Below are 25,429 nucleotides of genomic sequence, written 5' to 3'. Positions count from 1 at the left end.
TCTGCAGCCACACCACGGCCTTCTTGCCTTACTTGACATCGCGAACCCCTTCCAGTCCGACTGGTCCACCCCCTTCATGTCTCTGTGATACTCAAGAGATCAGAGCACCTCGAGTAGTTCGCGACCACCATTCCACCGAGCCCCGAATCGAATCCCATACCTGCCTCCCCCCGCAAGTCACCGATCCTTCCTCGTCATCATTGGCGCCGATTCCCCAGGAGCACAAGTTATCAAGCACTGCGCACACCTCCCCCAATTCACGAACGGGAAAATCAAGTCTGTTCTATGCAGCTCCTCCTGCACTTTAACCTGACGACCGAACTGCCGCTCCTTCCCCGAAATGCGTTGCGCCAGTCGCTATAACTCCAGACAATATGGCGATAGATTTCAAAGTGGCCGAAGAGATACATGAGGCCTACAATCTTTTCATCAACATTCCCGTAGATGAGCACCTGCTCTGTCCCAGAGTTTCTGAAGACGATGAAGAGGATTACGACGATCTCACCGACCCGGGTGAAGTGGGCATAGAAGAAAAGCTCAGAAGACTGCAAGCATTCAGGAAGCGCGTGGGCACTGTCTACCAGACATCCCTAATCTTTGGCTTTGAGCAGGAGAATGCTGCCAATGAACTCCGAGAATTCACGAGCCGAACTAACAGCTTCCTGACGACATGTTCACACTGTGTTAGGACGTGGCATCGGACTCGAAAATCGTTTCTGAAACACTTGACCGAGTACGTTTCCACCTGTCGGCGAGTTTGCTTGGATTCCATCTGACCTGTCTCTAGATTATATGAAGAAGCCACTGCGGCCGAGATGGGCCGCAGACTCGACCGGTTCGACGCTGATCGCATAACCATGGGTCTTGAGGGAGCTAGAAAGTTTATAGAGTCGCACGACGGGGTCGTAGAGCAAAAGACCTTTATTGAAGAGGATCGCTCTGACCTTCTTGTTGCTCTTTACGAGGCGCTATGCTGCATCGCCTACCTAAAGCTGCCAGAGAACCGGGTGCATTTCAACTATGTCTTTACGGCTGTTCAACAAAAGCGAACCCTCAAGCTCGCCGAGGTTCTGCCTACAATGACTCGCTTCCTCTTCGACGAAGACAAGATTCGCCTCGCTTTTGCGCGGCTTTCTTGGGAGAAGACGAGCAGCATTTCTGCCAGCGATTTTGACTGGGCTGTCAAGGAGAGTCTCGAGGACGCCATGATGAAGCTCAATGCCCCAGGCGTCCCAATCAGTCAAATACAACGCTTCTGGGAAGGCGTCGCCATGATACTGGGGACTCTTTCGACAGATGAATTTGTGACTGCACTGGGCACCTTGTCGGTTCAGCCGAGCATTTATCAGATCATGCTCAACCACATGGGCATAGATTCTGAGCCAACACTGGTGGCTATTCTCAGAGTATTCAACATTGTTCTCCAAAAGGGTCCGAAGGGTCTTTGGGGTGCCTTTGGAACATACTCTCCAGTGTCCGTCGCTGAACCCGTGTTTGCAAGCCCAGCCTTTAAACGACTACTGGCACAGACACGGGAATACTCCATATCGATACGGGAGGACAAGTATCTTAAAGGTCCTGTCGCTGTCGCCTGGGTGAAACCCTTCATCGAGTCCATTCGCCCACCCCAGAGGAGTGATGCTTGTGATTCCTTCTCACAGCATCTTTTCGACGGTATCTCCGAAGACGCTAGCATTCCTCTGGAAGGCAAGCTTGCCTGTTTCCGCGGACTGGGTGAGGCCCTCTTGACAACACTCGAGTCATTCCTAGACCCATCGTACAACTTGACATCTGGACAGCCATCCTTCTTCACGAATCGTGTCATCAACCTCACATTGAAGCACAGGGGCATGCTTATCGTCATGGTCAAGATGGACCGCCAGGATCCGACCGTGTCGCGTATTGCCCAATCCATCATCGCTGCAGTATTGCGACTCGACTCTTGCGTCACAGCTGCAGAGTACATTGGCCATATCGAGAAAGGGGCAGTACAACGCGAGGTGGTCAAAAAGTCACCGGAACTTTGGGAGGCATTCTTGGATTTATTGGTTCCTGGCGCAACAGAGCTTGCAAAGGCCATGCTGCTAGGAATTCTCCCACTCGTGTCTGTCGAGAGGCTTCGTCCACTGAAGAAGGAGCGCCTACCGCAGGCCAAAGAAGAATTCAATGCTACGTTTGAGAAGATTGCCACCTCCATCGGCCGAGTTTTCGAAAAGCTTGAAGAACAATATAGCTTGGCGGATCTGAATCAATTGCTGGACACTGAAATGATGGAGGCTGTGGTCGCTGCTTTGCTACACGGCCAACCTGCGATCAATCAAGGTGGTCTGAGCCTGATCAAGAGTGTAACCAACGAAACAAGTCGTGGTGATGCCATGATGGAACTTACAAAGGGACACTTCTCGACTTTATTGACCTCCTTCACCAAAGTACTTCAAGATCAAGTGCCAGTCAAAGGGGACAATCAAATGAAGCACAAACTATGGTCACCGCAGCAGCAAATCCTTCGTTATTCAAAGGATCTTCTTGACGCATTGTGCGACCCTCGGGATGGTCTTCTCCGTTCCAAGGCGCTGAACGTTGTTGAATGCTCGACGTTGAAAAAGTGGTGGGCAATGCAATGGACAGCCATTGAACGAGCTTTTGACGGGTTGGAAGATTGGAGCAGGTCCGTCGAGATGGAAGAGATGAAGCAGTTTTGCCGCAACACAATGGAGCTTGCCGAAAAGTTCCTAGAACAAGACGGTCTCATGGCATCAGCTCTTGGGTCTTTCTCCGTCCGCGATAACGGTCTTGAAGGCGCTGCCGATGATACAAAGCTTGTCATGCAGGAAATTCTGCAGGCACCACGCGAGAAATGTATGGGATTGACGAAAATGCTGCGCTTAAAGGACCAGTGGCTTATCCAGATTACCGTCAATGTCCTGAGTAAAGTCTTACGTCGGCTCTTGGAGTACGACCTCGAAGTTCCAACCGAAGTTGTCAACTACATCCAGCGAACTTGCGTTAAGAATGCAAATGGAAAATATGACGTTGCAACAAACCTTAACAATCAACAACGGGCGGAACTATTGCGCACGCTGGGCGAGGATGAAGATGAAGTTGAGATCTTGGAGGTTCGATCTACTGATTTGCCCAAGAAACAATCAAAGCTGGACGAGTGGTCCAAATCTGGAGACTCGACTTCGCGATCGCAATCGCCTGCTACCAAGACCATCAAGGACTACAAGCATGACTTGACGCCGACTTTCGACAAGAATCGCAGTATTATTGAACAATTCAAAGCAGCACGACAGTCTGCCAAACCAGCCGCAAAGCTGCCTGCGGCCAAGCCTGCCACTCCCAGGCTTGACGCTGCAAAGATTAAGGAGGCGCGTCAGAAGGAGCAAGAAGCAAAGAAGAAGAGGGATGCCGAGGCAATTGCCCGAGCCAAAGCCTTGAGAGCCCCTAAACCACTGGTCGCTGGCGAAGGATCTGGACTTCAAGGTCTTTCTGGAGTGCAGGGTAAGGATCATACACCACGCAGCGAGATGATGGTTGATTCATCGTCCGAGGACGACAATGATTCCGATGACGAGGCTGCATTTCTCAAGCAGACACAGGCCAGTAAACTACAGAAGGATGATGCAATGCGCCGTGTGATGCAAATCAAAGCACAGCGTGGACCTGTCAAGAAGATGAAGATTCAACGCTCTGCAAAGGACATGAGAGCCCGACTCACGCCGCCTATGGATATTTTGCACCAGGCCCTGCTCGAGTGGGATATCTTTCATGAGGGCAATGATCCACCTAATGGCATCAGATGCTCCAGGGTCTCTACAAACTATGGCAACCCTTCCCAGTACAAAGAGACCTTCCTTCCTCTGCTCATCTACGAGGCGTGGAGAGCTTTTGTTACGGACAAGAACGAAACCACCTCGAAGCCTTTTACCATCAAGGTAGCATCACGGACATATGTCGACAAATTTGTTGACTTGACCGCCACCATGCCACTGAAGCAAGACTCCAAGGACGACTTTGTTTCCGAAGGCGATATCGTTCTTTTGTCGCTGGCATCACAGCCTCTGCAAAGCCCTGACCAACCGCATTGTTTGTCCCGAATCAGTCGTGTGCAAATCAAACATGGTGCGAGAGAGATTTCTTACAGACTTAGTAGCAAGTCGAAAGCTCTCATTCCGCAGCTATCTCCAAAATCCGAAATATACGCTGTGAAGATTACCAACATGCGAACCATTGAGAGAGAGTTCGCCTCACTCGAGAGTCTTCAATATTACGATCTTATGCAAGAGATCTTGGAGGCTAAGCCTTCCCCCATGCTCAAGTTCAGCCCGGAAGCTGTAGAGAAAGTGATGACCAACTATCATCTCAACCAGGGTCAAGCCAAAGCTATCCTGAACGCAAAGGAGAATGATGCCTTTACATTGATTCAAGGGTAAGATTGCATGTTACCCGAATTTGACGTCTTCTCGCTAACAATGATCAGTCCTCCAGGTACAGGCAAGACCAAGACCATTGTGGCCATGGTCGGGGCTCTGATGACTGGCAATATCAGCAACAATACCGGCACAGTCATCCAAAAACCTGGCCAGAACGGCAACGCACAGGGAACATCCAAGAAACTTCTTGTTTGCGCTCCGAGTAACGCTGCTGTCGACGAATTGGTGCTTCGACTGAAACAAGGCGTCAAATCCATGACTGGCACATTCAGTAAGATCAACGTTCTCCGCTTGGGTCGCTCTGATGCCATCAACACTGCCGTGAAGGATGTCACATTGGATGAGCTTGTTCGGCTGCGGCTCGAAGGCGACGCCACCAAGAACAGTGGTCCAACAAACAGGCAGCAAATGCATGAAGAGGCCGGTCAGATCAAGGAAGAGCTCAGCCAGGTGCGCCCTATGCTAGATGCTGCGCGGGCGGCTAATGATCGTGAACAAGTCAATACACTTTCGCGAAAGTTTGAGGAGCTCAAACGCCGTCAAGTTGCAATCGGTAACCGAATCGATGCCGACAAGGATAGTGGCAATACTGCACAAAGAGAGAGTGAGATTCGGCGCAGACAAGTCCAGCAAGAAATTCTTGACTCTGCTCATGTCCTCTGCTCAACGCTCAGTGGTGCGGGTCACGAAATGCTCAAGACACTCAATGTTGAGTTCGAGACGGTCATCATTGACGAGGCAGCTCAGTGTGTCGAGTTGAGCGCATTGATTCCCTTGAAGTATGGGTGCTCCAAGTGTATCTTGGTCGGTGACCCAAAGCAGCTGCCGCCCACTGTGTTATCGCAGTCTGCCCAACGATACGGCTACGATCAGAGTCTGTTTGTTCGCATGCAACAGAACTCACCCCAGGACGTGCATCTACTGGACCACCAGTACCGTATGCATCCAGAGATTAGTCAATTCCCCAGCCAGGAATTCTATGAGGGAAAACTTGCCGATGGTGCAGATATGGCTCAGTTGCGCCACCAGCCCTGGCATCAACGAGGTCTTTTGGGTCCTTATCGCTTCTTTGACGTCCTGGGTAGCCAAGAACGAGGTCGCAAAGGCCAGTCACTGGTCAACTATGAAGAGCTCAAAGTTGCCATGTCTCTGTACTCGCGATTCAAAGCAGACAACCCAAATATCGACGCAAAGGGCAAAATTGGTGTCATTACACCGTACAAGGCTCAACTCTATGAGTTAAAGGATCGCTTCTCGGCGCGGTTCGGTGCTGGTATCTTGGACGAGATTGAGTTCAACACGACAGATGCCTTCCAGGGTCGCGAGTGCGAGATCATCATCTTCTCCTGCGTCCGTGCAAGCCCAACCGGAGGTATCGGTTTCATGACTGATATCAGACGTATGAACGTCGGTCTTACTCGTGCCAAGTCTTCACTCTGGATTCTTGGAGACTCGCGTGCTTTGGTCCAAGGTGAATTTTGGAACAAGTTGATTGAGAATGCAAAGGCTAGGGATAGATACACTACTGGTAATATCCTGGCAGAGCTCAGTCAGCCTGGGGCTTTTGTGCCAAAGTCAGTGTACAGCAATGCTACGCCGATACAGATCATGGCTCCCAAACCGGAACCGCAACCTGCACAGGAAGCAGACAAGGTCGAAGTCGATGAGCGCGACATGATGGGAATTCCCGTAAGGCCGACGGGCGCCCACAAGAGGCCCACCCAACTTTCTGAGACGTACACGATTCTGGAACGGTTGCCACCGTCTGGTGGTAATGCGCCGCCGCCCTCTTATTCCGGCATAAACGAACGAGGAGAGCCCGTCACAGGTGCTCAAGTGCCACCTGAACGTCCAGTCATCCATTCATCCAGTGCCCAGAAGCGACAAGCAGAGGAAGCGGCAGATGGCGCCCATCCTCCGAAGAAAGTGAGTTTATTCGATGATTGCCCACGCCGAAGCGTGTGACTAATAATGTCTAGAAGCCAAGCGCGTTCCTCCCAGGCAAACAAGCACCTACTCGTCCTAGGGTTATGCCTCCTCCCCGGAGACCGACAGACCCTTCAGCAATGTCCGTGATGGGATCAACTTCGGGCGCTGAAAAAAGCGAGGCACCCCGGCCACCGGCCAATGCGCCCAAGGTAAGTGGCCATGCCTATCATTCAGTAGTTACACAAGCTGACATTTTCCATTTACGCCAGGGACCCAAACAGACTCGACCCAACCCGATGCTTCAAAAGAAGAAGACGGATCCTTTTATTCAGAAGAAGCCAAGACCACCGCGATGAGTCGTGTGGCTTCGTTTGCAATCATGACTTTGAGCAGAGTACGAGCACATCTGACTATCATAACACTACTAGTCTTTTAGACATACAGATAGAGTTGCATTGTTTGGGCGTTGGGGTCAAGATACGATCTCGGCACGACGTGTGCGGCTCAGAAATTTGTGTTTTTACAGCGTATTAAGACGCCGTTAGAGCAGAGCAGCGCCTAGGATGGAGAATTCGTATACTAAGCCCTTTTTTGGTGGATGACTCGATAGAGGGCTGAGTCTGTTCCAACTTGACGGCAGGAAGGGCGTCTTTTTTTGACGCCCCTTGATGGAAGGAATATTTTGCGAAGTTATAACTGTGCCAAGGGATGAGGTTGAGCTTTCGGTGGCCTCTCCAAGCGATAGACCGACCGTCCAAGTCGCATGCAATAGTAGTAGTCGGACGGCCGGAGCTGGTTTACGGATTAGGCGGGGGCGTGAACATTGACAAACAGCATGGCGACATTACCATCTGTCGCCAGGTAGGTTGTAGTGTCTGTTCCACTATGTTTCCCTGTGAAACATTCAAACGTTGATAAATTCGTGTGTCATCCCAGCATGGGCCCAGTACCAACGGAATATTTGTGTGGATCTTGTTTCGTCTGAAACAGAATCCCCAGAAAAACAGATGAGACATGCGACATGATCAGATGGATGAGCCAGGGGTGGTGGTGGTGCTATAGCAGCGGGGTCTGCCGTTGCGGCTGCAAATCTCTAGCGCGGCATTGCCGTACACGTAGAATGCGCATACGCCCTCAGACTAGCGCAGGGACAGGCGAATACGCACTGACTGGCAGCCAAGCATCAGGCGCGGACAGGGCAAGCCAGGGAGCCATGAAAAGGGAAGAGTAGAAGGGAAGGGGGCTGCAAGCCAGCCAATGTATAGGTCATCACTCCAAGGCATCCTATTCGACCAAGACCTGAGCCACTGTGGGCTCTGGGGCCTCGGGCTTTCGGGCGCCAAATATTGTTTCTTTTTAGGACAAACGAGAACGAGCTGAGCTAGGCTAGGCACGGATACGCGCTGCAGGGTCGCCCTTCGTCATCCCACCACCACCACTATCCAGCTCGGACCTTGCTCGGTACCTACGTTTAGTGGGTGAATTGAAATTTGGATCATGTACTATTCTCGGTTGATGACTACCCGTACCTCTAGTTAATGAGATCGTGTTCTTTTACTTCCAATACTGTAGTAGTATTAATGAGATACTAGACAGTGCTCGCTGCTGCCGCCACTCTCCTTCCACTCCTTTTTCTGTTCTTTACTTACATGTCTGCATCATAAGAACATCATTCTCCTCCTTGTCCTGTTGGCTGGTCCTTTAGCACCCGTGGCGCAACTCTTTCATTGTGCCCTGCCGTGGTTACAGACGCCAGCTTGATAGCAACACAGCTCGCAAAGATGGCAGCCGTGGACCCAAGCGCCCGCAAAAGGGTGCTCAAGGTCATCTTCATCTCGCTTCTGCTAGACCTTGTAAGTTGACATTCCTTGGAACTGAAGCTATTCCGTGGTGATTGAGAGCGTTTGGCGCTGTGCTAACCACCATTGCGCGACAGATTTCCTTCACCTTTATCCTCCCGCTATTCCCCAAGCTCCTCGAGTTCTACCGCAACAGCGAAGCCGGCACGGATTCACAGTCGACACTGCTGGCACGCATACTACATGGATTGAACGCATACAAGTCGGCCTTTGCACGGCCCATCGATTCGCGATACGACATTGTGCTCCTCGGAGGAGCTTTGGGCAGCCTCTTCTCTCTCCTTCAGGCCATTGCCTCACCCGTCATCGGCCGGCTCTCGGACAAATATGGAAGACGTACGGCGTTGCTTGCCAGCATGGTTGGCAACATCCTGTCGGTGCTCTTGTGGGTTGTCGCCGTAGACTTTAGGACTTTCCTCGCCTCGCGCGTCGTGGGTGGACTGTCTGAAGGCAACGTGCAGCTTGCAACCGCCATTGCCAGTGACATTTCGGACGAGACGAGTCGCGGCTCGACCATGGCCCTGATTGGCGCCTGTTTCTCAATCGCCTTTACGTTTGGGCCTGCTCTCGGCGCATATCTGAGCTCTATCCCGACAGTAGCTGCCAATCCCTTTGCTACGGCTGCTGGCGTCTCGCTTTTCCTCATCGTGGCTGAGACCCTCTACCTCTATGTGGCACTCCCAGAGACTCTGCCTAGCAAGGCCAAAGGAAAGGCAGCCACAGCTGAGACTGCCAAGTCCGAGAAGCCAAAGACGACCCAGCGCTTGAACTCGCATGCGCTGCTAAACGTTACGCACTTTGTCTTTCTCCTCTTCTTCTCTGGCATGGAGTTTTCGCTCCCCTTCATGACCTACGATCTGTTCAACTTTGGCGCAGCTCAGAATGGTCGCTTGCTTGGTTATGTGGGCCTCATTGCTTCCATCTTGCAGGGCGGAGTGACTCGACACCTCCCGCCTCTGCTGTCCGTCCAGGTCGGTGTCATGTCCTGCCTGCTCGCTTTCAGCCTGCTCGGTACCGTGGCCACTGTCGGACGGCTGTACCTCGCCGCCACCTTTTTGGCCGTGACGTCGGCAACAGTGGTCAGCGGTCTCAACACCCTCAGCAGTCTCGAGGCGGGCGCCAACGAACGGGGTGGCAAGCTCGGAAACCTGAGGAGTTTTGGGCAGCTCGGACGTGGCCTGGGCCCGATTCTGTTCACGAGCATGTACTGGTGGACAGGCAGAGGCCCCGCGTATGCTTTGGGTGCCGTGGGCATGGCCTCTGTCGCTGGTATCGTGCTGCTTCGGCTGAAATCGCCGCCAGAGCCAGAGGTGAAGGCGAAATTGTCACAGAAGAAGGAGCTGTAAGCATTGACGATGCCATTTGTATATATATATATCTATTCAGTTCATGAGAGTCTTGCGCATTCGGATTGTATCATGTTAGGCCGACTTGACCAGAACTTACAGCACAAAGCACAATCGTACATTTTCAAAATAACCAAGTCAAGGAGTCATGGAGGACCAAGTTCATACCTCAATTTATACCTCGGCGATGTTGACGCGGCACAATACCAAAAACTATTCAGCCACATGAACGCAAAAGTCACAAACAACCTCTGGCATAACCTTCGTTATGGGTCTTGTTAATATCCGAGAATATCTACAGAGTATATCTATACAGGGGAGAGTTCTCTCCCATCTCGCTAAGCTCTTCCGGAGTATGCGAAGCCAGTATCTCATCCTGGTTCAGGGTATCGCGTCTACGGTTCTCCTTTCTCATCAGCCACCAGTGGACAGTGGCGGGAATCATGGCACCGAGCACAGTCGCGCCGACCGAGAAACCGAATCCGAGCGGATAAACGGGCGCCTGCTCGGCCAGGTAGATGTTACTGCCAATGGAGCCGCCACCCACACTACCAAAAAGCATCATGAAGCCAATGGCGGCGGCGCGCTTGGAGGGGTTGACGACATTGACCGAGGTCCAGGCGCCGACAATGGGGGCCTGGGCGCTGTAGCCCGCGGCGGCGAGGAAAATAGCAAAGTAGCTGACGCCGCTGAGGTTGCTGTGGTGCACCGAGATCCACAGGATGATGATGCCCACGAGGCCCAGGACATAGCACGCCATGATGGACAGGAAGCGGCGCTGGTACCGGTCGCTCATCCAGCCGACAAAGACGCACACGCACGTGGCGAAAATGTACGGCGGCGTCGTCAGGGCCTGCGCCTTGACGGCCGTGTACCCCAGGTTCTTGACCATGGTCGGCAGCGTGTACGAGAGCGAGTACGTCGGCACCGAGCCTCCCCACCAGAATAGCATCATCATGAGGTACGTCTTGCGGTCCTTGGCCGCGGCCGCCACGTCGGACCAGCGAAAGGCATAGGTGGGCGCGTCGGGACCCGAGGCGTATTGCACGCGGAGCTGGGCGTACTCGAGCTCCTCGGGCCCGAGCCACTTTGATCCTCCCTTTTCCTTGGTGTACTGGTGTGGGAACTGCGGTAGGAGCAGCAGGCAGACGAGACCGGCGAGGATGGTGATGCATCCTTCAATGAGGAAGAGCCACTTCCAGGCGCGCATGCCGTGGGCTCCGTCCAGGTTGCCGACTCCGTAGGCGATGACGCCGCCAAAGGCGCCTGCTGCCGTGTTTGCTCCATAAAAGATGGCCATTCTATATGGAAAGCTTGGCGTCAGAATTGCTCTTTCGTGGTTGGACGGTGTCGGAACTTGGAATGTACTTACCGTGTTGCGAGTTCACTAGGTGTATACCACATGGAGAGGATAAAGTAGGAGCCAGGATATAAGCCGGCCTCGGTCAGACCAAGCACCAGTCGGATCGCGACGTACGAGCCATAGTTTGATACGAGGCAAGTCAAGCTGGTGATCAGACCCCAGGAGCATACCTTCTCCATGTCAGCTTTTTGTAATTCGGACTCGGGTAAAGATTCAAGTGTAAAGACTTACAATGACGGGGAACCAGATCTTTGGGCCCAGACGTCGCAGAAAGATGTTGGATACAGGCTCGCAGAGACCATAGGTGAAGAACAGGTACATTAATGCCAACTGAAAGCATGTCAGGAATCAACCTTTTAGTGGTTCTTATTTGGGTCAACTTACATTGAATTGAGTCGAAGTCATGCCCACATCCTCGAGAAACCCAAAGAGCTTTGCGTTTCCAGCGTTGCTCTTGTCCAGGGAACACATGAGATATAGGAAACTAAGCGTTGGTAATAGTCGCCAATCCACTGCCAAGAACCATGGTTAGTATGCTTGCGAATCGAGTCACCATATAGGTGTATAAGCTGAGCGAGCACACTCACGTTTTCGAATGAATTTAGCCCGCGCCGGACCCTCAAACTGTCGATGCAGATCCAGGTAACGCTCATACTGGGGATTCGAACTCGCCACGTTCCCATTCGACACATCAGTACCCGCCGGCGTAGTCACACTGCCGAGTGCTGCTTTCTTCTCGACATCATGGCCATCGTTGACCGACGTTGCCTCTGATGAACTCATACTGGCAAACTAGGATATGCTGCACTAGAACAGGTTGGAGTGTGCAATGATGTTAATGCAAATGCAAAGCAAGGGTTACACGATCGTCAACATCAAAACTTGTACAAGCCCGCACATGCCCTTTTAATAACCATGACTCTGTTCATTCATGTCTTGTTAATAAGACCAAATTACTTTGCGCGTCGCCAACCTGAACCCGCTGCTGATAGGGGGATACCTGCTTATCAAAAAAGATAATAATTAGGGTCAAATTCTGACTCGAGGGGACTACCATTCCATATCCCCGTGGCGTCTGGGAATATGCTGGACACACAGGAGAAAGTCGCGGTTTATTTCCCAGATAAGCATCTTATTAATCGTTACCCGGCACTACTACTACTCAAATGTTATCGTACAGGGCTGATCTAGTGTATGGATGGGTGGAGATACGGCGCTTGGCTCGGCGATTCAGGGGACCTCGAGATACCGTCAACGTCGGCGCTTATGATTGGTCAAATGTCCCCTCAATGGAGTATCTCCCCGTTCAACTGATAGGACTAGGAAGGAACCGCGAATTGACTTGTAACGAATGCTGTTCCCGAGACGGTGACATCTACGAGGGCACTTCGGCGCAGGTGCCGTCGCCGCCGAGGAGGTGGTCGGCAAGTCTTTGTATGCAAGACGACCGCCGAGATGGAGGGGCAACAGGCAGTATTGGTTGCGCCGCGCTACTCGGATCAGTGGTAACGAGATCGACAGAGTGTATTGTGCAACTTTGTCGTTAGAAAGCATTTATATGACTTCATCCGAGATTCAACTTGGTCATTTCGCACATTGTTGCTAGAACCCTCAAGAACTCTTGGAAACAGACCATCACAAGCATGGCTACCACGACAGAAACCGTAACAGCAGCCGCCCCTCTGGCCCTCAAGCTGAGCCAAAGGCCCAAGAACGCCGACGGCTCTGCGCTGTATCCAGACTTTCTCCCACACTACGATCCTCTGGAAAAGGTGGACGACCTGGGCTACTTTGAACACATTGACGTTGGGCACCGGGCCGACCCAACCTTTCCCAACCTGCTCAAGAACGCCACCAAGGTGTACGATCTGTCCCCCAACGTGGGTACCGAGATCGAGGGCGTGCAGCTTTCGCAGCTGAGCCCCGAGGGCCTAGATGAGCTGGCCCTCTTGGCTGCGCAGCGTGGCGGCCTCGTCTTTCGCAACCAGGACTTTATCGGGATTGGCCTCGAGGAACAAAAGAAGGTTGTCGCCCATTTTGGACCGCTGCACGTTCACGGATGGGCGCCTCATCCCGCTGCCGGCAGTCCGGAGCACATGATTATTTACGATCACAAGGAGTAAGTCACAGGACGTTTTTCAAAACTCGATAGATATCACACATGCTGACCGTATCCGCCCGCCAAAAAGGGATTTGCGCGTCCGCCGCTCATGGAAGGGTCGGAGCCCGGTGCAGTGGCACTCGGACCAGACGCCGGAGCCGCAGCCGCCGGGAGTGACCTTTATCGGGATGCTCGAGTCGCCGGCGGCCGCGGGCGGCGACACGCTCATGAGCTCGAGCGTGGCGGCGTACCGGTCGCTGTCGCCGCGGTTCCGCAAGCGCCTCGAAGGCCTGACGGCCATTCACAGCAACAACGACGGCGTCAAGCAGGAGCTCAAGAATGGTGATAATGCCGTCATGCGCCGCCAGGAGCTGATCCAGGAGCACCCTGTTGTTATTGTGCACCCAGTCACCAAGGAAAAGGCCTTGTGTAAGTTTTTATTTATTTCCATTCTTTTCCCCCACATGTCCTCGGGTAAGAGGTGTCATCACTTTGAAGCGTCGAGAACTTTCAGCTGACATTCTATAAAATGATAGTCGTGAACCCTGTGTACACCAAGCGCATCGTGGGTTTCGACGAGGAGGAGTCGGATTACCTCCTCAAGTTCCTTTTCGACCACATTGCCAAGAGGCAAGACTTTCAGTGCCGCATCCGCTACGAGGCCGGCACGGTGCTTGTGTGGGACCAGAGAGTCACGAATCACTCGCAAACGTTGGACTACCCGGCCGGTGACAGGAGGCATGCTTTCCGTCTGACTTCTTTGGCTAGTAAGTGGCAAATTCCTTCTTGTCAAACCATCTAGAATGATAGTATCAAATGCTAACGTGTTGCCGTAGATAAGCCTATTCCAGCACTTATTGAAGAGGATGATGGAGAATGTGCCAAGGATCTTGGAAGAGTTCAATTGGGACTGTGCTGATTTGTGCTTTGCATGGTAGCTTGGAGTTGGGATATCAAGACAATAAACACTTTTCAAAATCAATTCATAACTGATGCAGAGGTATATGAAAGGCCGACCCTTGACCCTTAAATCGGTGGGCCATAGTAATGTTTGGCAGCTCTAGTACTTGTGATACTTGCTAATATGGAGAGACCAAAGGATGCTTTCTATTGATTTTCCTTCTTAAAATGTAAATAGGAACTCGCTCTCAAATTCTGGTTGTTGCCAATATGCATGACGCCAGTCGCTCCAAGATTCAAATTCCTCTTGCGCATAATTCCGTTTGTCCACGCCTTGATCCGTTGTACGTGATTCATTCTGGTCCTCCCAGTTTGAATTGGCGTTTGGCAGCCCTGATCTTGCAGATGTGCCGGCATCCATGTCAAGTGAAGCTTCTTCTTGTGCCTGTGCATCATCGCTAGTTTCATCGCCTTCCACTTCTACCGAACCTCGACGGACGTTGGGATTTGAGGGTTTGCTTAGTGCTTCCGTTACAACTTCGGCATTATTTATAGGTACTGGCTCGGACTTCTCTTGTAACTTGACAGAGTTCTCAAAAAAGTGCAAGACGGTTTGCGCATTTGGCCAAAATCTCGCAAGCTCCCGCAGCGAAAAGAGGGCAGAGTCATACCTCCGCAGCGCAGATATGGCCAGAACGGGATTCAACAAGCGCACCTCGGCGCTCAGCTCAATCAGGGCCGTGAACAAGCAGTTGATGCTGGACGTCCAGAGATATTTCGTCTCGTGCCTCTCGCACAGACATTGAAACAAATCCTGCACGACGCCGGCCGCCGTCTTGCAAATATCCGAGTCCTCGCCCTGCGCCCGCAAGGACGGGGGGTGCGATCGGGTGCGGTGGAGGAGGATGAGCGCCGTGTTGTAAATGAGCTGCAGGTTCGCCGCCCACAGGTCGAGACGGGGGCCGAGGTGCAACTGCAGAGACGTCGGCAGGCGCAGGGCCCACGTCGCCAGGTCCTCGTCCGTCCTTCTCAGCATGTCCTGGCGGTCCTCGGCCGTGGCCCGGAGACGAAAGCGTTGTCGCAGGGCCTCCGAGATGATTATGCACAGCTCCGAGGCGTGCATGACGTACTGGACACGGGCGTTGGGCCCGCAATCTTCAAAGTCGGACGGCTTGAGTCGTTGCACGTCGCTGTCTGCCAGGTTGATGGCCGGCGGACGACCGTATTGGAGAGACACGAGCGTATCGCACTGGAACAGCAACCACCATACCCGCCGCCACATTCTCTTGACGTGTGGCACCAGAGTGCTGTTCTCAGCATCTCGGTGCATGCCCATACCCGTGGCCGTCCGGGCAGCGATCCCTAGCCAGTACCAGGCGTTTGCCACGACATCCTCTGGTCCATCAGCGTGCCAGGTCAACAGCAATGCTGCTTGGACAATAGTGTCTCGATTCCGCTCAAACCGGGCATCAAAGAGACTCTTGGCTCGTCGAAAGAAGGTGGCTTTGAGATGTTCCCGGTTTGGCTGATCAAAGCAGACATGTGCTCCAACCAGCAATATTGCATGCAACAAGAGTAGCGAGGGTGGATTATCTGGATCTTTGGATTCGTACTGCTTCATGAATATGGTCTCGTCGACAACGGGGAACCCCGGATTGATGTGCGTAAAGTAAGCTCGGAGAAGCCGATCCACGATGCCCTTTTCGGGCAGCTGGAACGCCTCGAGGGGGAGACGGTCAGGATCGTGGCAGGTATGCCGCCGCGCGATGCGATCCGTCGGGAAATGTGATACGTTTTCAACTTTTTCCCCAAACTGCTGGCGAACCAGGAAACTCAGATTGGACACATCGGTCCCCACATACATGGTCCTCGCATGACGATCAATGGGCCGTTCCGTGAGATGCGGCTGGTCCATGAACTCGGCCAAGTGTCTCTGGAAGAGATAGTCGCTGTCGACGGACGCCTCGTCCACATTGAGCAGATTGGCGACCTCGACCTTGGGGACAGGCCTCGGTGTTGTTGTCGATGCTGTCGTCGCCGTCGTCCTAGGCGAGCACGCCGACCCTTGCGGGCTCGTGGTTGTGGTTCTCGTACTGCTCGTGGGCACGGCGACTGGCAAACGGACGGGCTCGGCGCCCCGACCCGGCAGCTTGGCTGACGTCCGCTTGCGCTTCAGGTGCAGCCGGCAGTCCTCTCGTGATGCACTCTGGCAGTTGCTACACGGGAACCCAATCTCGGTGGCATCACATTTGACCTTGCGCACGTGACACGGGACGCATGCTTGTCTTTTTGCTATACATTTGGTGGTTTAGCCAAGGTGCTCGCTCGTATACACTTTGATCAGGGGATATACTGTACACATACAGGCAGACAGTGGTGGAGTCACTTCACTCATAATTTGACGTAGTGGGTGAACTTGTGGCCAGTAAAAGACAACAACTACATTTCCATAGAAGCCGGTTTTCCTCAGAAGTGACAAGCCAATATCGTCCTTGATCAACAGCAATTACTGTGATGGTGGATCCCTTTTTGAGAAGATCCAAATGTCGACGCGGACACGATCCGTGTGTAAAGGCTGTTGGTTGTTTCCCCGGGGTTCTCCAGCGGACCTCAAAGATCTTAGAGTGGCACTGAGTGATACATTGGCAATTCACATTGTCTAATTGCTCAACTATCTGTCCCAAGGAGAACAGTTGTGATCGGATAGAGTCTAGTGTAGTCGTATTATTCTTTAGTCAACACACTACTTTTCCTTATCTATCGTCTCCGCTAGAACTAATAACATGGAGAGCGAGCAGTTGGTGGTTGAGGGGCGCCCCCGAGTCGAGGTATCGGCTGCATCGGGCCCAAGCCGCAATGAAACGCTACGCGTCGAATCAGAGCTGTACGATAAGGGCCATTAGTAACCAACCTCGATCAACTGCAAGAGATGATGACCCAAGACTTTGATATTGTTTTCCAGGCAGGACAAGCAAGATGAATCACCAAACAGCTTCAAGTTTGTTTGACAACAGCCTGAAATATTTGGTGGCCTGTTGATACCTATGTACCTTGGTGGTGGTGGTTAGGCGTGCAGCCACTAATGCGTCGTAGCTAAAACAACAAACCAGGGGGTTTTAGCGAGAGACTATAGTGCAACAAGGGTCTATTAGTCAACGAAAGTGCTAAAACAGCCCGCTAAGTATGTACCGATACAGCTGAATATAGTAACTTCCAATAGCGTCTACCCATTCTACTTGCCATTTCGTCCACAAAGCGGCGGTATTGATTGGCCTCGGCGATGCAACAAATTTTGAGTCGAGTGGAGATCATCTTGGTTCTGCCTTGGATCCCGTATCTCTTTCGGGGCGTCAAGGTGTTCATTCGGAGGACTGGTGTCGTTGCTCCGCTCCGTAGCTATGCACCTGTTTGCCGGCCGAGTAGATCCACCCATGGTGATATTTTGCAAACATCTATTGAACAAAATAGATCTGTATTGTTGCGGTTGACTGCCAGTGCACATACACGTTGTGTTACAAGACAAAATCCTGCACAAGAACAATGGCGATGACACGTCTTCTCCCAAAGGGCATATACACACCATTGCCAACCTTTTTCCACGATGACGAGGAGTTGGACCTAGACGCTCTGGCAAAACATGTCAAGTACACGGCTCTCGCCGGCACCATTCCAGTCGTCTGCGGTTCAGCGGGCGAGGCCGCGCATCTGTCGGCAGACGAGCGCACGCAGATTATCCAGACGACGCGGTCCGCCCTGGACGCCTGCGGTCTGGAGCAAGTCCCCATTGTAGCCGGCGTGGGCGCGCCGAGCACGCGCGAGACCATATACCTGGCCAAGAGGGCGCAGGAGGCCGGGGCCGATCACGTCATGGTGATACCTCCGGGCTACTACGCGGGCGCGCTCCAGAGCAACGGCGGCGAGGCGCTGCGACAGTTCTTTGTCGACGTGGCCGAGAAGAGTCCTCTGCCCGTCATTGTGTACAACTTCCCTGGGGTCTCGGCCGGGATCGATCTGGATAGTGATCTCATTCTTGATGTGTTGCGACAGGCGCCGAATGTCGTGGGTGTCAAGCTGACGTGGGTTTTTCGCACGCCCTCGGGCCTGTCTTCCTCCTGGGGGTCTGAAGATTTCCTGAAAGCTAACCAAAAGTTTTGTCTAGCTGCGCGTCTGTTGGCAAGATCACACGTATCAATGCCGTGACCAGCTCTGAAAGCTTCAAGTCACGATACCCAAGAATAAACCCACATGCGGAATTTAGAATCATTGATGGTTACATTGACATTCTGCTGCCATCAATCTCGAGTGGTGCTGCCGGTGTAAGATTACGCTCTACATGCTGCTCATTTCAATCGATATACTAACTGGAACATTAGGCGATATCTGGACTTCCCAACTTGGTTCCTGTAAGTGTTTAATCATCATGATCACATCAATGCGTGGTTTGCTAATGTATCATGGTCAGCGAACCTGTGTGCGTTTATGGGAACTTGCCAATTACCCATCTAACACACCCGAGTACAAGGAGGCACAGAGGCTACAGAATGACCTAGCACTCGTCGACGGCTTCATGCAAAAGATTGGCGTACGTGGTTCATTTCCAGCATTGAAGACACAAACTTTGAAACTGATTTTCGCTAATCCCACGATTACAGTTTGCTGGAATGAAGATGCTCCTCCATAAACAGTTTGGCTACGGTCGCCTGCCGCGCCGACCTTTACTTCCAAGCAGTGAGGAGAGCGCTGCTTCATGGTTCATGAATCCTTTACTATTAAACGTTTTGATGGAGGAACAAAAGTATGCTGCGATATGATGAATTGCTTTTAATAAAGCATGTTTATCTAGATAACGTATCCATATAAGCAAAGCATTTTCTCGGTATAGACTAGGAGCTGTCTTGCCCATCTATAACATACTTGTCCAGCATCAGTCAAGACTTGGCCAATTTCAGATCTTTATATCGATTAAGATATTGCAGAATAGTGTCTTTTGAAATGGTCACTGGAATGTTTCGGCACATAGGCCAACTTGATCTCGACAATTGGGTAAGATCCAACAAGGCGCAATGAAAGCATTCAGACATGGTAGTGCTACGACACTAATTGCTTTCTATTTATGCTTGAGCATCCACACATAGTACTATCGACTTGCGCACTGATTAATGACCAAAACTAGTGATATCTCATGAAACCTGCTGGTGATTTTCCGACTTTGGTACCTTGCTCAACAAAGATTCAGTAAAACCCGCGCCTCATCCTTTTGGCACTCGCCATCGTCCTCTTCAATCTTGCTCGGGATGGGCGTGTTGGCCAGGGGCGTCAGCCTAAAGGCGTGGCGGCGGTCTCCCGCGGCATAGTCGAGCGTCTGCGAGTGCTGCGTGACGCGCTGGTCCCAGAGCACAACGGTGCCGGCCTCGTATCGCACTCGGCAGCAGAAATCTTGGCCTCTGTTGATGTGGTCAAAGAGGAACTTGAGCATGTAGTCTGGATGATATTGAGTTAGTTTTTCCTAAAGAATAGTGGCAAGGGTAAGCTGCAAAACTCACCTGATTCCTCCTCATCCCAACCGACAATGCTTTGAGTGTATGACGAGTTGACAAACAAGGCCTTTTGCTTGGTCACGGGGTGGACCGTCACAACCGGGTGTATGGACTTGGTAATGGGGCGTCGCAGGACGGCCTGGTTTCCGTTATCGCGCAGCTCGCGCATGATGGGGTTGGCCGTCGTGTGCACGGCATTAAGGCCCTCGAGGCGCTTGCGAAACGACGGCGACAGGCGCTCAAAGGCCCGGACCGAGCTGGAGATGATGGTGTCGCCGCCGGCCACCGAGGGGGACTCGAGCATGGCGAAAAAGGTCAGCCCCGGGGGCTGCGCCTCGGGGGACTGGTCCACGTGGAACTGAATGGGCGACTTGCGGCTCCACGACTTGCGGATGCGCAGGTCCTCCTTGGAGTCGTACACAATGACGAACTCGGGGGGTCCGTCCTTGGGGTGTGGCATCCACCCGTGTTTGTGAAGCGGGCCAAAGTGAGAGGCGATCCGTCGTTGCTCCTCAAAGCCAATATCGATGTAGTCCTGATCGCGGAACACCAGACAACCCCTTTCGGCGCATAAAAGTGCAATTTCATCAAGTCCTTCACTGGACAATTTTGAAATTTGCACGCCATGGATTTCTGTACCGCAGTGTGGACTCAAATCAAAGACTTTGGTAGCATGCTTGAGTAGATTAGGTTTCAAAGGATCAGCCCGGTGGCCTGGATCATCATGCTCAAACCTGCCGACCTCTTCAACCTTTTCGAGGGGGTCATAATGAGCTGGATTCCTGTTAGGAGGCAGTCTGTATTTGGTTGTTGTGCTTGCATGAAGCTCGAGTCACTTACGGAGGTAGGCAGGGTAAAGCGGTTCGCTTTTTTCTTCTGTTCTTGCTATCATTGTGATCTTGATCTTGATTCCCTGATCAAAGTCTTGCTGTCGAGTGTGGCCGATATACTTTGGCTCCTATAATAGTATAACCGCTACAACATGCACGATTCAAGTTGCGCTCGGCCACGATATATGGCCACACCCCATGAGACTGCTATTGGCTGGTAAACTGCGCCCAATCGCTCCGTAGCTTTCCAAAACGCCCATCACACGACAATTGATCGGTATCATCGGCATTTAGGCCGTATGTATCATTCTCTCGGGCTTCAACCGAGATGGTGGCCCCACATTGGAGAGTACCGAATCGCCCAGTCGGCTGGTTCTGATAACAATTACATGAGACCTTCGGCGACTTTCATTGGCCCGTCACCCCGGAGAACCGGCAACACTATCCAAGTCGCTATAGTAGCACCATCCAGCTCCTTGGGTCAAACGGTCTCACTAAGGAATGGATAGCAGCTGCAAGTCAAGATAAGAGCACAATGGCTGTCAATAAGACCGGAATAAGCTTGCTGGAAAAGAGAAATAGCGTCTCTTGATACCCTACTCTTGAAAGGAAAAAAAAGCCACGAGGTAAGTGGGCGTGTCTTTCAAGGTGTATGCATGCTTTGCGAATTGGCGTGTATGACCGTGAACCAGATCCTGCGAACCCCACTGTACTTCTCTTAGCCTATTACCCAATGACCAGGTCTCGGGAAAGCATAGATAGCTGCCGAACGAGCGACTGTCTTATGCTATACTCCAGACAGGGAAGTATGCTAGTCAATATGCGATAGTGATATTCCCCCAAGCACTGAAACTTGTGTGGGATGAGATAGGCAAGAAAAACAGGAGTCCCTGCATGATATATTGACCCTGGGACCCCAACCCAAACTCGTACATTTGTTTTGGAGCCTGGCCTTTTTTCCCTTTACTTGATCCAATCCACATATAGTTCAATCAAGAAGAAGTCTTTTCTATTGTAACCTAAAAGCAGACCATGGGGAAGCCAGAGCAGTCCGCCCCGGTGCCTCATGATATCGCCGAGGCCCCCAACGCCAGCCTGACTGCCGAGGCCGCCGTCAAGGCCGTCAAGGCCGGCCGGGCCAAGGATGTCGATATTGCCGCCCAGATCATTGCCGAGTGCGGCGAGGACGGGACTATTAATTGGACGGCCGAGGAGGAACGGAAACTGATTCGCAAGGTGGACTGGCACATTATTCCCATTGTATGTCGTTCTTCTCCACCACCCCCGGCCAGCAAGCACAAAAATCAGAAAACTGACCATGGACATAAAAAAAACAGTTGTTTGTCTGCGCCACCCTTTCCGGTCTGGACAAGACGGCCATCTCGGCCGCGGCAATCTATGGCCTCAAGTCGGATTTGCACCTCTCGGGCCAGGACTACTCCTGGGTCGGCTCTGCACCCTTCTTTGGCGGACTCGCCTTCATGGGCCCCGCAGCGTACTGTTTGCAAAAGGTCCCGGCCGCCACCTTTTTCTCCCTCAACGTATTCATGTGGGGCGTTTGCTCCATGTGCATGGCCGCGTGTACGAGTTTTGGAGGACTCTTTGTCTGTCGCTTTCTGTGAGACTACCTTTTGTGAATAGAGTAGTGGTCATGTGTAATATTGACTGAGAGCCATTTAGCTTGGGAGGGTTTGAAGCACTCCTCATACCAGCTGTTACGCTGCTAGTTTCCATGTGGTACCGACCGTAAGTATACTCCAATGTAGTTCTTGCTGGCATAGACTGACCCTGATTCTTAGTGAAGAACAGCCGCGAAGAAATAGGCAAGTTACAGCTCTACAGGCGAATATTCTCATTGATTGGGCAAGGTTCTGACCATGCGAACAGTATCATTCTCAACGTCATCGCCCCTATTCTCAACGGCTTCATCGCCTGGCTCTGCGGTTACCACAAGGGCTCCTTTGCAGCCTGGAAGATCATCTTCTTGGCCATTGGCGCTTTTAGTTCGCTCTGGGCAGGAGTTACTCTTTTGTTTCTGTAAGTGGTCGTCATGAATCGAGTGCACCCAAATTAACCTGTCCATCACAGTCCCAACAACCCACTAGACGCACGCTGGCTTTCCAGTCGCGAAAAGTACATCATTATCCAGCGAAAGGCAGCCGACAATACCGGGCTGGAGACCAAAAAGTTCAAGCCCGAGCAAGTGTGGGAAGCCGTCATGGACGTCAAGACTTGGCTGATTTGGTTCGCCATTGTTGCCCTGCAGGTAAATTCTCACCTCTTCCGTAGCACCTTGAATAGCCATGTTCATGAAAGCTGACCTCCCAATCCCAAACTAGGTTCCCAATGGAGGACTCACCACTTTCAATACGCTCATCATTTCTGGCCTGGGCTTTGACAGTCTCCACACGTCACTGCTCGCCATGCCGCCGGGTCTCATGAGCACGGCCTCGGGCATTGCCCTCTCGTACCTGGCGTCGACGACGCGGCGGTACCGCACCCCGCTCGTGGCCGGCGCCATTCTGCTCCCCCTGCTCGGCGCCATCCTCTGCTACACCCTGCCCCGGACCAATCTGGCGGGCCAGCTCATTGGCCTCTACATCCTGTACACGTACTGGGCGCCCTACGTGACGCTGGTCTCGGTCTACCAGGCTAACGTGGCGGGCCACACGAAAAAGGTGACGCTGTTTGCGTGGTACTATGTCGCCTGGGCTATTGGCAATATTATCGGCCCGCAGACGTTCCGGGAGGACCAGGCGCCCGCCTACACGGGCGGGACCGTGGCCATGATTGTTTGCTACGTTGTGGCCATTGCGCTCATCCTCACATACGGTCTGATTTGCCATCGTAAAAATGTCACTCGGGCCGCGGCGTTTGAGGAGCAGGTGGCGGTTGAGCATGATTGGCTAGATGAGACGGATATGCAGAATGATGGATTCAGGTACACTACATAGAGCTGGGTATGTAGTAAAGACGGGCTAATTGGTATTGTAATTATATCGATACATGTGGCGCGTGATATACCCTAGATCCGTTGTACAATATTCGGGGAAGAGTGTGTATTGCTGTTTGTTATAACATCAGTTCACGCATATTCGTTGCAAGTCCAAGAAGAGTGGCTGCATCCTCTGTACCCCCAGAGCCAAGAGTGCATAATGTATTTTAACCATTAATTGTAGTTTCTACATGACAAACAGAATATTCGTATCTAAAAGGTCAGCATATTGCAATCCGAAAAGGTCGTGAGGTAAACACGATTAAAACATACCCAAGGGGTGACTACAGCTCAGCTGTGGTTTCTGCGAGTACTTTGTGGCCAGCACATCACGGATGCTATTCAGCAGCTGAACGTAGCTCTGACGGGGGTTCTGCTTGAGGGCCGTGATAAAGGCCCAGCTCATGGCGCCCGTAGCCTGCTGGGCAATCATGGCGTCGGCCGAGGTCTGGTCGTCCTTGGACCCGGAAAACATGACCACGTCGGCCGGCGACGTCTTGGTCTGGATCGTCTTGTAGTAGCCGTCGTTGCCGCGCAGCGCCTTGTTGGCGAAGCCCATGACGGACGAGATGACGCCGCCGATGTCGCCGCTCGCGTACGCCGAGATGGCGCTGAGGGCGCCCTGGCCCGCCTCGGAGGCCAGGTTGGGCTCCTTGAGCACGCCCTTGGTCGAGTAGACATAGGGCAGGTCCATGGCCGTCCCGGAATGGCACGAGTCGAAAATGGCCGTGAGCCGCACGCCCGGCATCAGGGGCTTGACGACAATGTCGTGGATGTCGTCGTCGACAATATGGCCGGCGACCTTGTAATCGACGGGATATATGACCTCGTCAAAGCCATCGTCCTCGTCGCCGTCCAGGTCCTCTGTCTGTCCTCCATGGCCCGAGAAGTGCAGAAACAGCGAATCATTCGGCTGGGCGCCTTGTACTAGCCATTGCATGGCGCGTATGATGTTGGCCTTTGTAGGTTGTCTGACGGGATCGGATTGGTCGTCGGTCAGAATCACCATATCCTCTGCTTTGTAATTGTATCGCTCTATCAAAAAGGCCGACAAGTTCCTAACGTCGTTGATGCAACCGCGCAGCTGATTCTTTTGACCAATATAGTTGATTCCGACCAGAAGGGCCTTGCGCTTGCCGCTGCAGTTGGAGTACTGGAAATTATACCCCGCTGGTGCACCCTCGCCGAAATGCTGAGGCGTCTGAGGCACGGGGGCCGCGTTCACGTTGCCTCCATAACCACCAAACTGTTGCGGCGGCGGCGGAGGTTGTCTCTGCTGATGGGGTGGCGGGTATCCATAGGGATCGTAACCTTGGGGAGGCTGAAAAGGCGGAGGCGGTGATCCAGGATAGTAATTCCCATTATTGTTGTACTGCGGAGGTCCATTATGGTGTTGTTGGTAGTAGTGGTCTTGGCGGTAGCCCGGCGGGCCTTGCTGTTGCTGCCGCTGCCATTGTTGTGGTGGCAGAGCTCTGGGTGACTGCTGTGAGTGCGGGCGCGGCGGGAGTGGAGGCCCGTCTGGATACGGGGGATCGTTGTAGCTCCCGTTGTTATTTCTATACCCATAGCTGTTATGGTGACTGTGGTGGTGACCACCGTTGTAATATTCACTTCCTCGAGAACCTGGATATCCTCCTCCTCCTCCTCCGTGCCATTCTCGTGACTGAGCCATCAATCACAGATATATGTATTTTCTTCGATTTGAGTCCGTCTTTCAGGTTAGCTGTTGTTAATAATGGTTTTAGCAGCACCAGCCCCAGAAGCCTGGAACAACTGCAATTGAGTTGCCATTGCACACCCTCTTAAATAAGATCTGATTCAGTGGAGCCCAACGACTCAGTAGCTACTATTCCCCCCTGCCCGAGTAATTGGATTGTGTCTGAACCCAAAAGCATTTGACTAACACGACCAAGCCCGGGATGAACGGCACATGAGAGTACCTATTTTAACTCGTCTTTGCCCTTTGGAGGCGGCTAAGCGGCACTGACCGGCACTGACCGAATGGGTCACCTGGAAGCCAATGTCGTCATGCGGCCTCGTCACAAAGATCAAGGGAGAAAAAATTGGAAATCAAAAATTTCAATGCCATTGTTTCGCTTCACTTTTACTGTTGACTTGAATTCGTTCCAGAGC

General features: G+C 52.4%; 9 protein-coding genes across 9 annotated transcripts; 5 read left to right on the top strand and 4 right to left on the bottom strand.

Annotated features, from left to right (window-relative positions):
• Nucleotides 1–374: 374 nt before the first annotated feature.
• On the top strand, nucleotides 375–6,721 carry PFICI_10665 (uncharacterized protein; the record flags this gene model as incomplete). The annotated part of the gene is made up of 5 exons (XM_007839246.1): nucleotides 375–733; nucleotides 788–4,432; nucleotides 4,484–6,362; nucleotides 6,416–6,574; nucleotides 6,635–6,721. The coding sequence occupies 5 exons, from the start codon at nucleotides 375–377 to the stop codon at nucleotides 6,719–6,721; spliced, it is 6,129 nt and encodes a 2,042-aa protein (XP_007837437.1).
• A 1,425-nt stretch (nucleotides 6,722–8,146) lies between these two features.
• On the top strand, nucleotides 8,147–9,570 carry PFICI_10664 (uncharacterized protein; the record flags this gene model as incomplete). Its single annotated transcript, XM_007839245.1, has 2 exons — nucleotides 8,147–8,218; nucleotides 8,302–9,570. The coding sequence occupies 2 exons, from the start codon at nucleotides 8,147–8,149 to the stop codon at nucleotides 9,568–9,570; spliced, it is 1,341 nt and encodes a 446-aa protein (XP_007837436.1).
• Nucleotides 9,571–9,865: 295 nt separating this feature from the next.
• PFICI_10663 (uncharacterized protein) lies at nucleotides 9,866–11,716 on the bottom strand (the record flags this gene model as incomplete). The annotated part of the gene is made up of 5 exons (XM_007839244.1): nucleotides 9,866–10,871; nucleotides 10,943–11,103; nucleotides 11,165–11,263; nucleotides 11,318–11,445; nucleotides 11,521–11,716. The coding sequence occupies 5 exons, from the start codon at nucleotides 11,714–11,716 to the stop codon at nucleotides 9,866–9,868; spliced, it is 1,590 nt and encodes a 529-aa protein (XP_007837435.1).
• An 860-nt stretch (nucleotides 11,717–12,576) lies between these two features.
• Nucleotides 12,577–13,953, top strand: PFICI_10662 (uncharacterized protein; the record flags this gene model as incomplete). The annotated part of the gene is made up of 4 exons (XM_007839243.1): nucleotides 12,577–13,052; nucleotides 13,123–13,463; nucleotides 13,571–13,801; nucleotides 13,871–13,953. 4 exons carry the CDS (start codon nucleotides 12,577–12,579, stop codon nucleotides 13,951–13,953), a joined length of 1,131 nt encoding a protein of 376 aa, XP_007837434.1.
• Nucleotides 13,954–14,157: 204 nt separating this feature from the next.
• On the bottom strand, nucleotides 14,158–16,329 carry PFICI_10661 (uncharacterized protein; the record flags this gene model as incomplete). The annotated part of the gene is made up of 2 exons (XM_007839242.1): nucleotides 14,158–16,226; nucleotides 16,299–16,329. 2 exons carry the CDS (start codon nucleotides 16,327–16,329, stop codon nucleotides 14,158–14,160), a joined length of 2,100 nt encoding a protein of 699 aa, XP_007837433.1.
• Nucleotides 16,330–17,474: 1,145 nt separating this feature from the next.
• Nucleotides 17,475–18,745, top strand: PFICI_10660 (uncharacterized protein; the record flags this gene model as incomplete). The annotated part of the gene is made up of 5 exons (XM_007839241.1): nucleotides 17,475–18,010; nucleotides 18,094–18,250; nucleotides 18,308–18,337; nucleotides 18,397–18,516; nucleotides 18,587–18,745. 5 exons carry the CDS (start codon nucleotides 17,475–17,477, stop codon nucleotides 18,743–18,745), a joined length of 1,002 nt encoding a protein of 333 aa, XP_007837432.1.
• Nucleotides 18,746–19,155: 410 nt separating this feature from the next.
• Nucleotides 19,156–20,363, bottom strand: PFICI_10659 (uncharacterized protein; the record flags this gene model as incomplete). The annotated part of the gene is made up of 3 exons (XM_007839240.1): nucleotides 19,156–19,415; nucleotides 19,478–20,245; nucleotides 20,312–20,363. 3 exons carry the CDS (start codon nucleotides 20,361–20,363, stop codon nucleotides 19,156–19,158), a joined length of 1,080 nt encoding a protein of 359 aa, XP_007837431.1.
• Nucleotides 20,364–21,333: 970 nt separating this feature from the next.
• On the top strand, nucleotides 21,334–23,255 carry PFICI_10658 (uncharacterized protein; the record flags this gene model as incomplete). The annotated part of the gene is made up of 6 exons (XM_007839239.1): nucleotides 21,334–21,561; nucleotides 21,639–21,919; nucleotides 21,982–22,047; nucleotides 22,189–22,338; nucleotides 22,390–22,567; nucleotides 22,641–23,255. 6 exons carry the CDS (start codon nucleotides 21,334–21,336, stop codon nucleotides 23,253–23,255), a joined length of 1,518 nt encoding a protein of 505 aa, XP_007837430.1.
• A 303-nt stretch (nucleotides 23,256–23,558) lies between these two features.
• Nucleotides 23,559–24,968, bottom strand: PFICI_10657 (Metacaspase-1; the record flags this gene model as incomplete). The annotated part of the gene is made up of 1 exon (XM_007839238.1): nucleotides 23,559–24,968. The coding sequence occupies one exon, from the start codon at nucleotides 24,966–24,968 to the stop codon at nucleotides 23,559–23,561; it is 1,410 nt and encodes a 469-aa protein (XP_007837429.1).
• Between the last annotated feature and the right edge of the window lie 461 nt (nucleotides 24,969–25,429).

The sequence above is a fragment of the Pestalotiopsis fici genome (assembly GCF_000516985.1).
Source record: "Pestalotiopsis fici W106-1 unplaced genomic scaffold PFICI_Scf_7, whole genome shotgun sequence".
In the NCBI taxonomy this organism is placed as follows: domain Eukaryota; kingdom Fungi; phylum Ascomycota; class Sordariomycetes; order Amphisphaeriales; family Sporocadaceae; genus Pestalotiopsis; species Pestalotiopsis fici.
The sequence above is the reverse complement of the archived record's forward strand: the minus strand, read 5'-3'. Positions and strand labels throughout refer to the sequence as shown.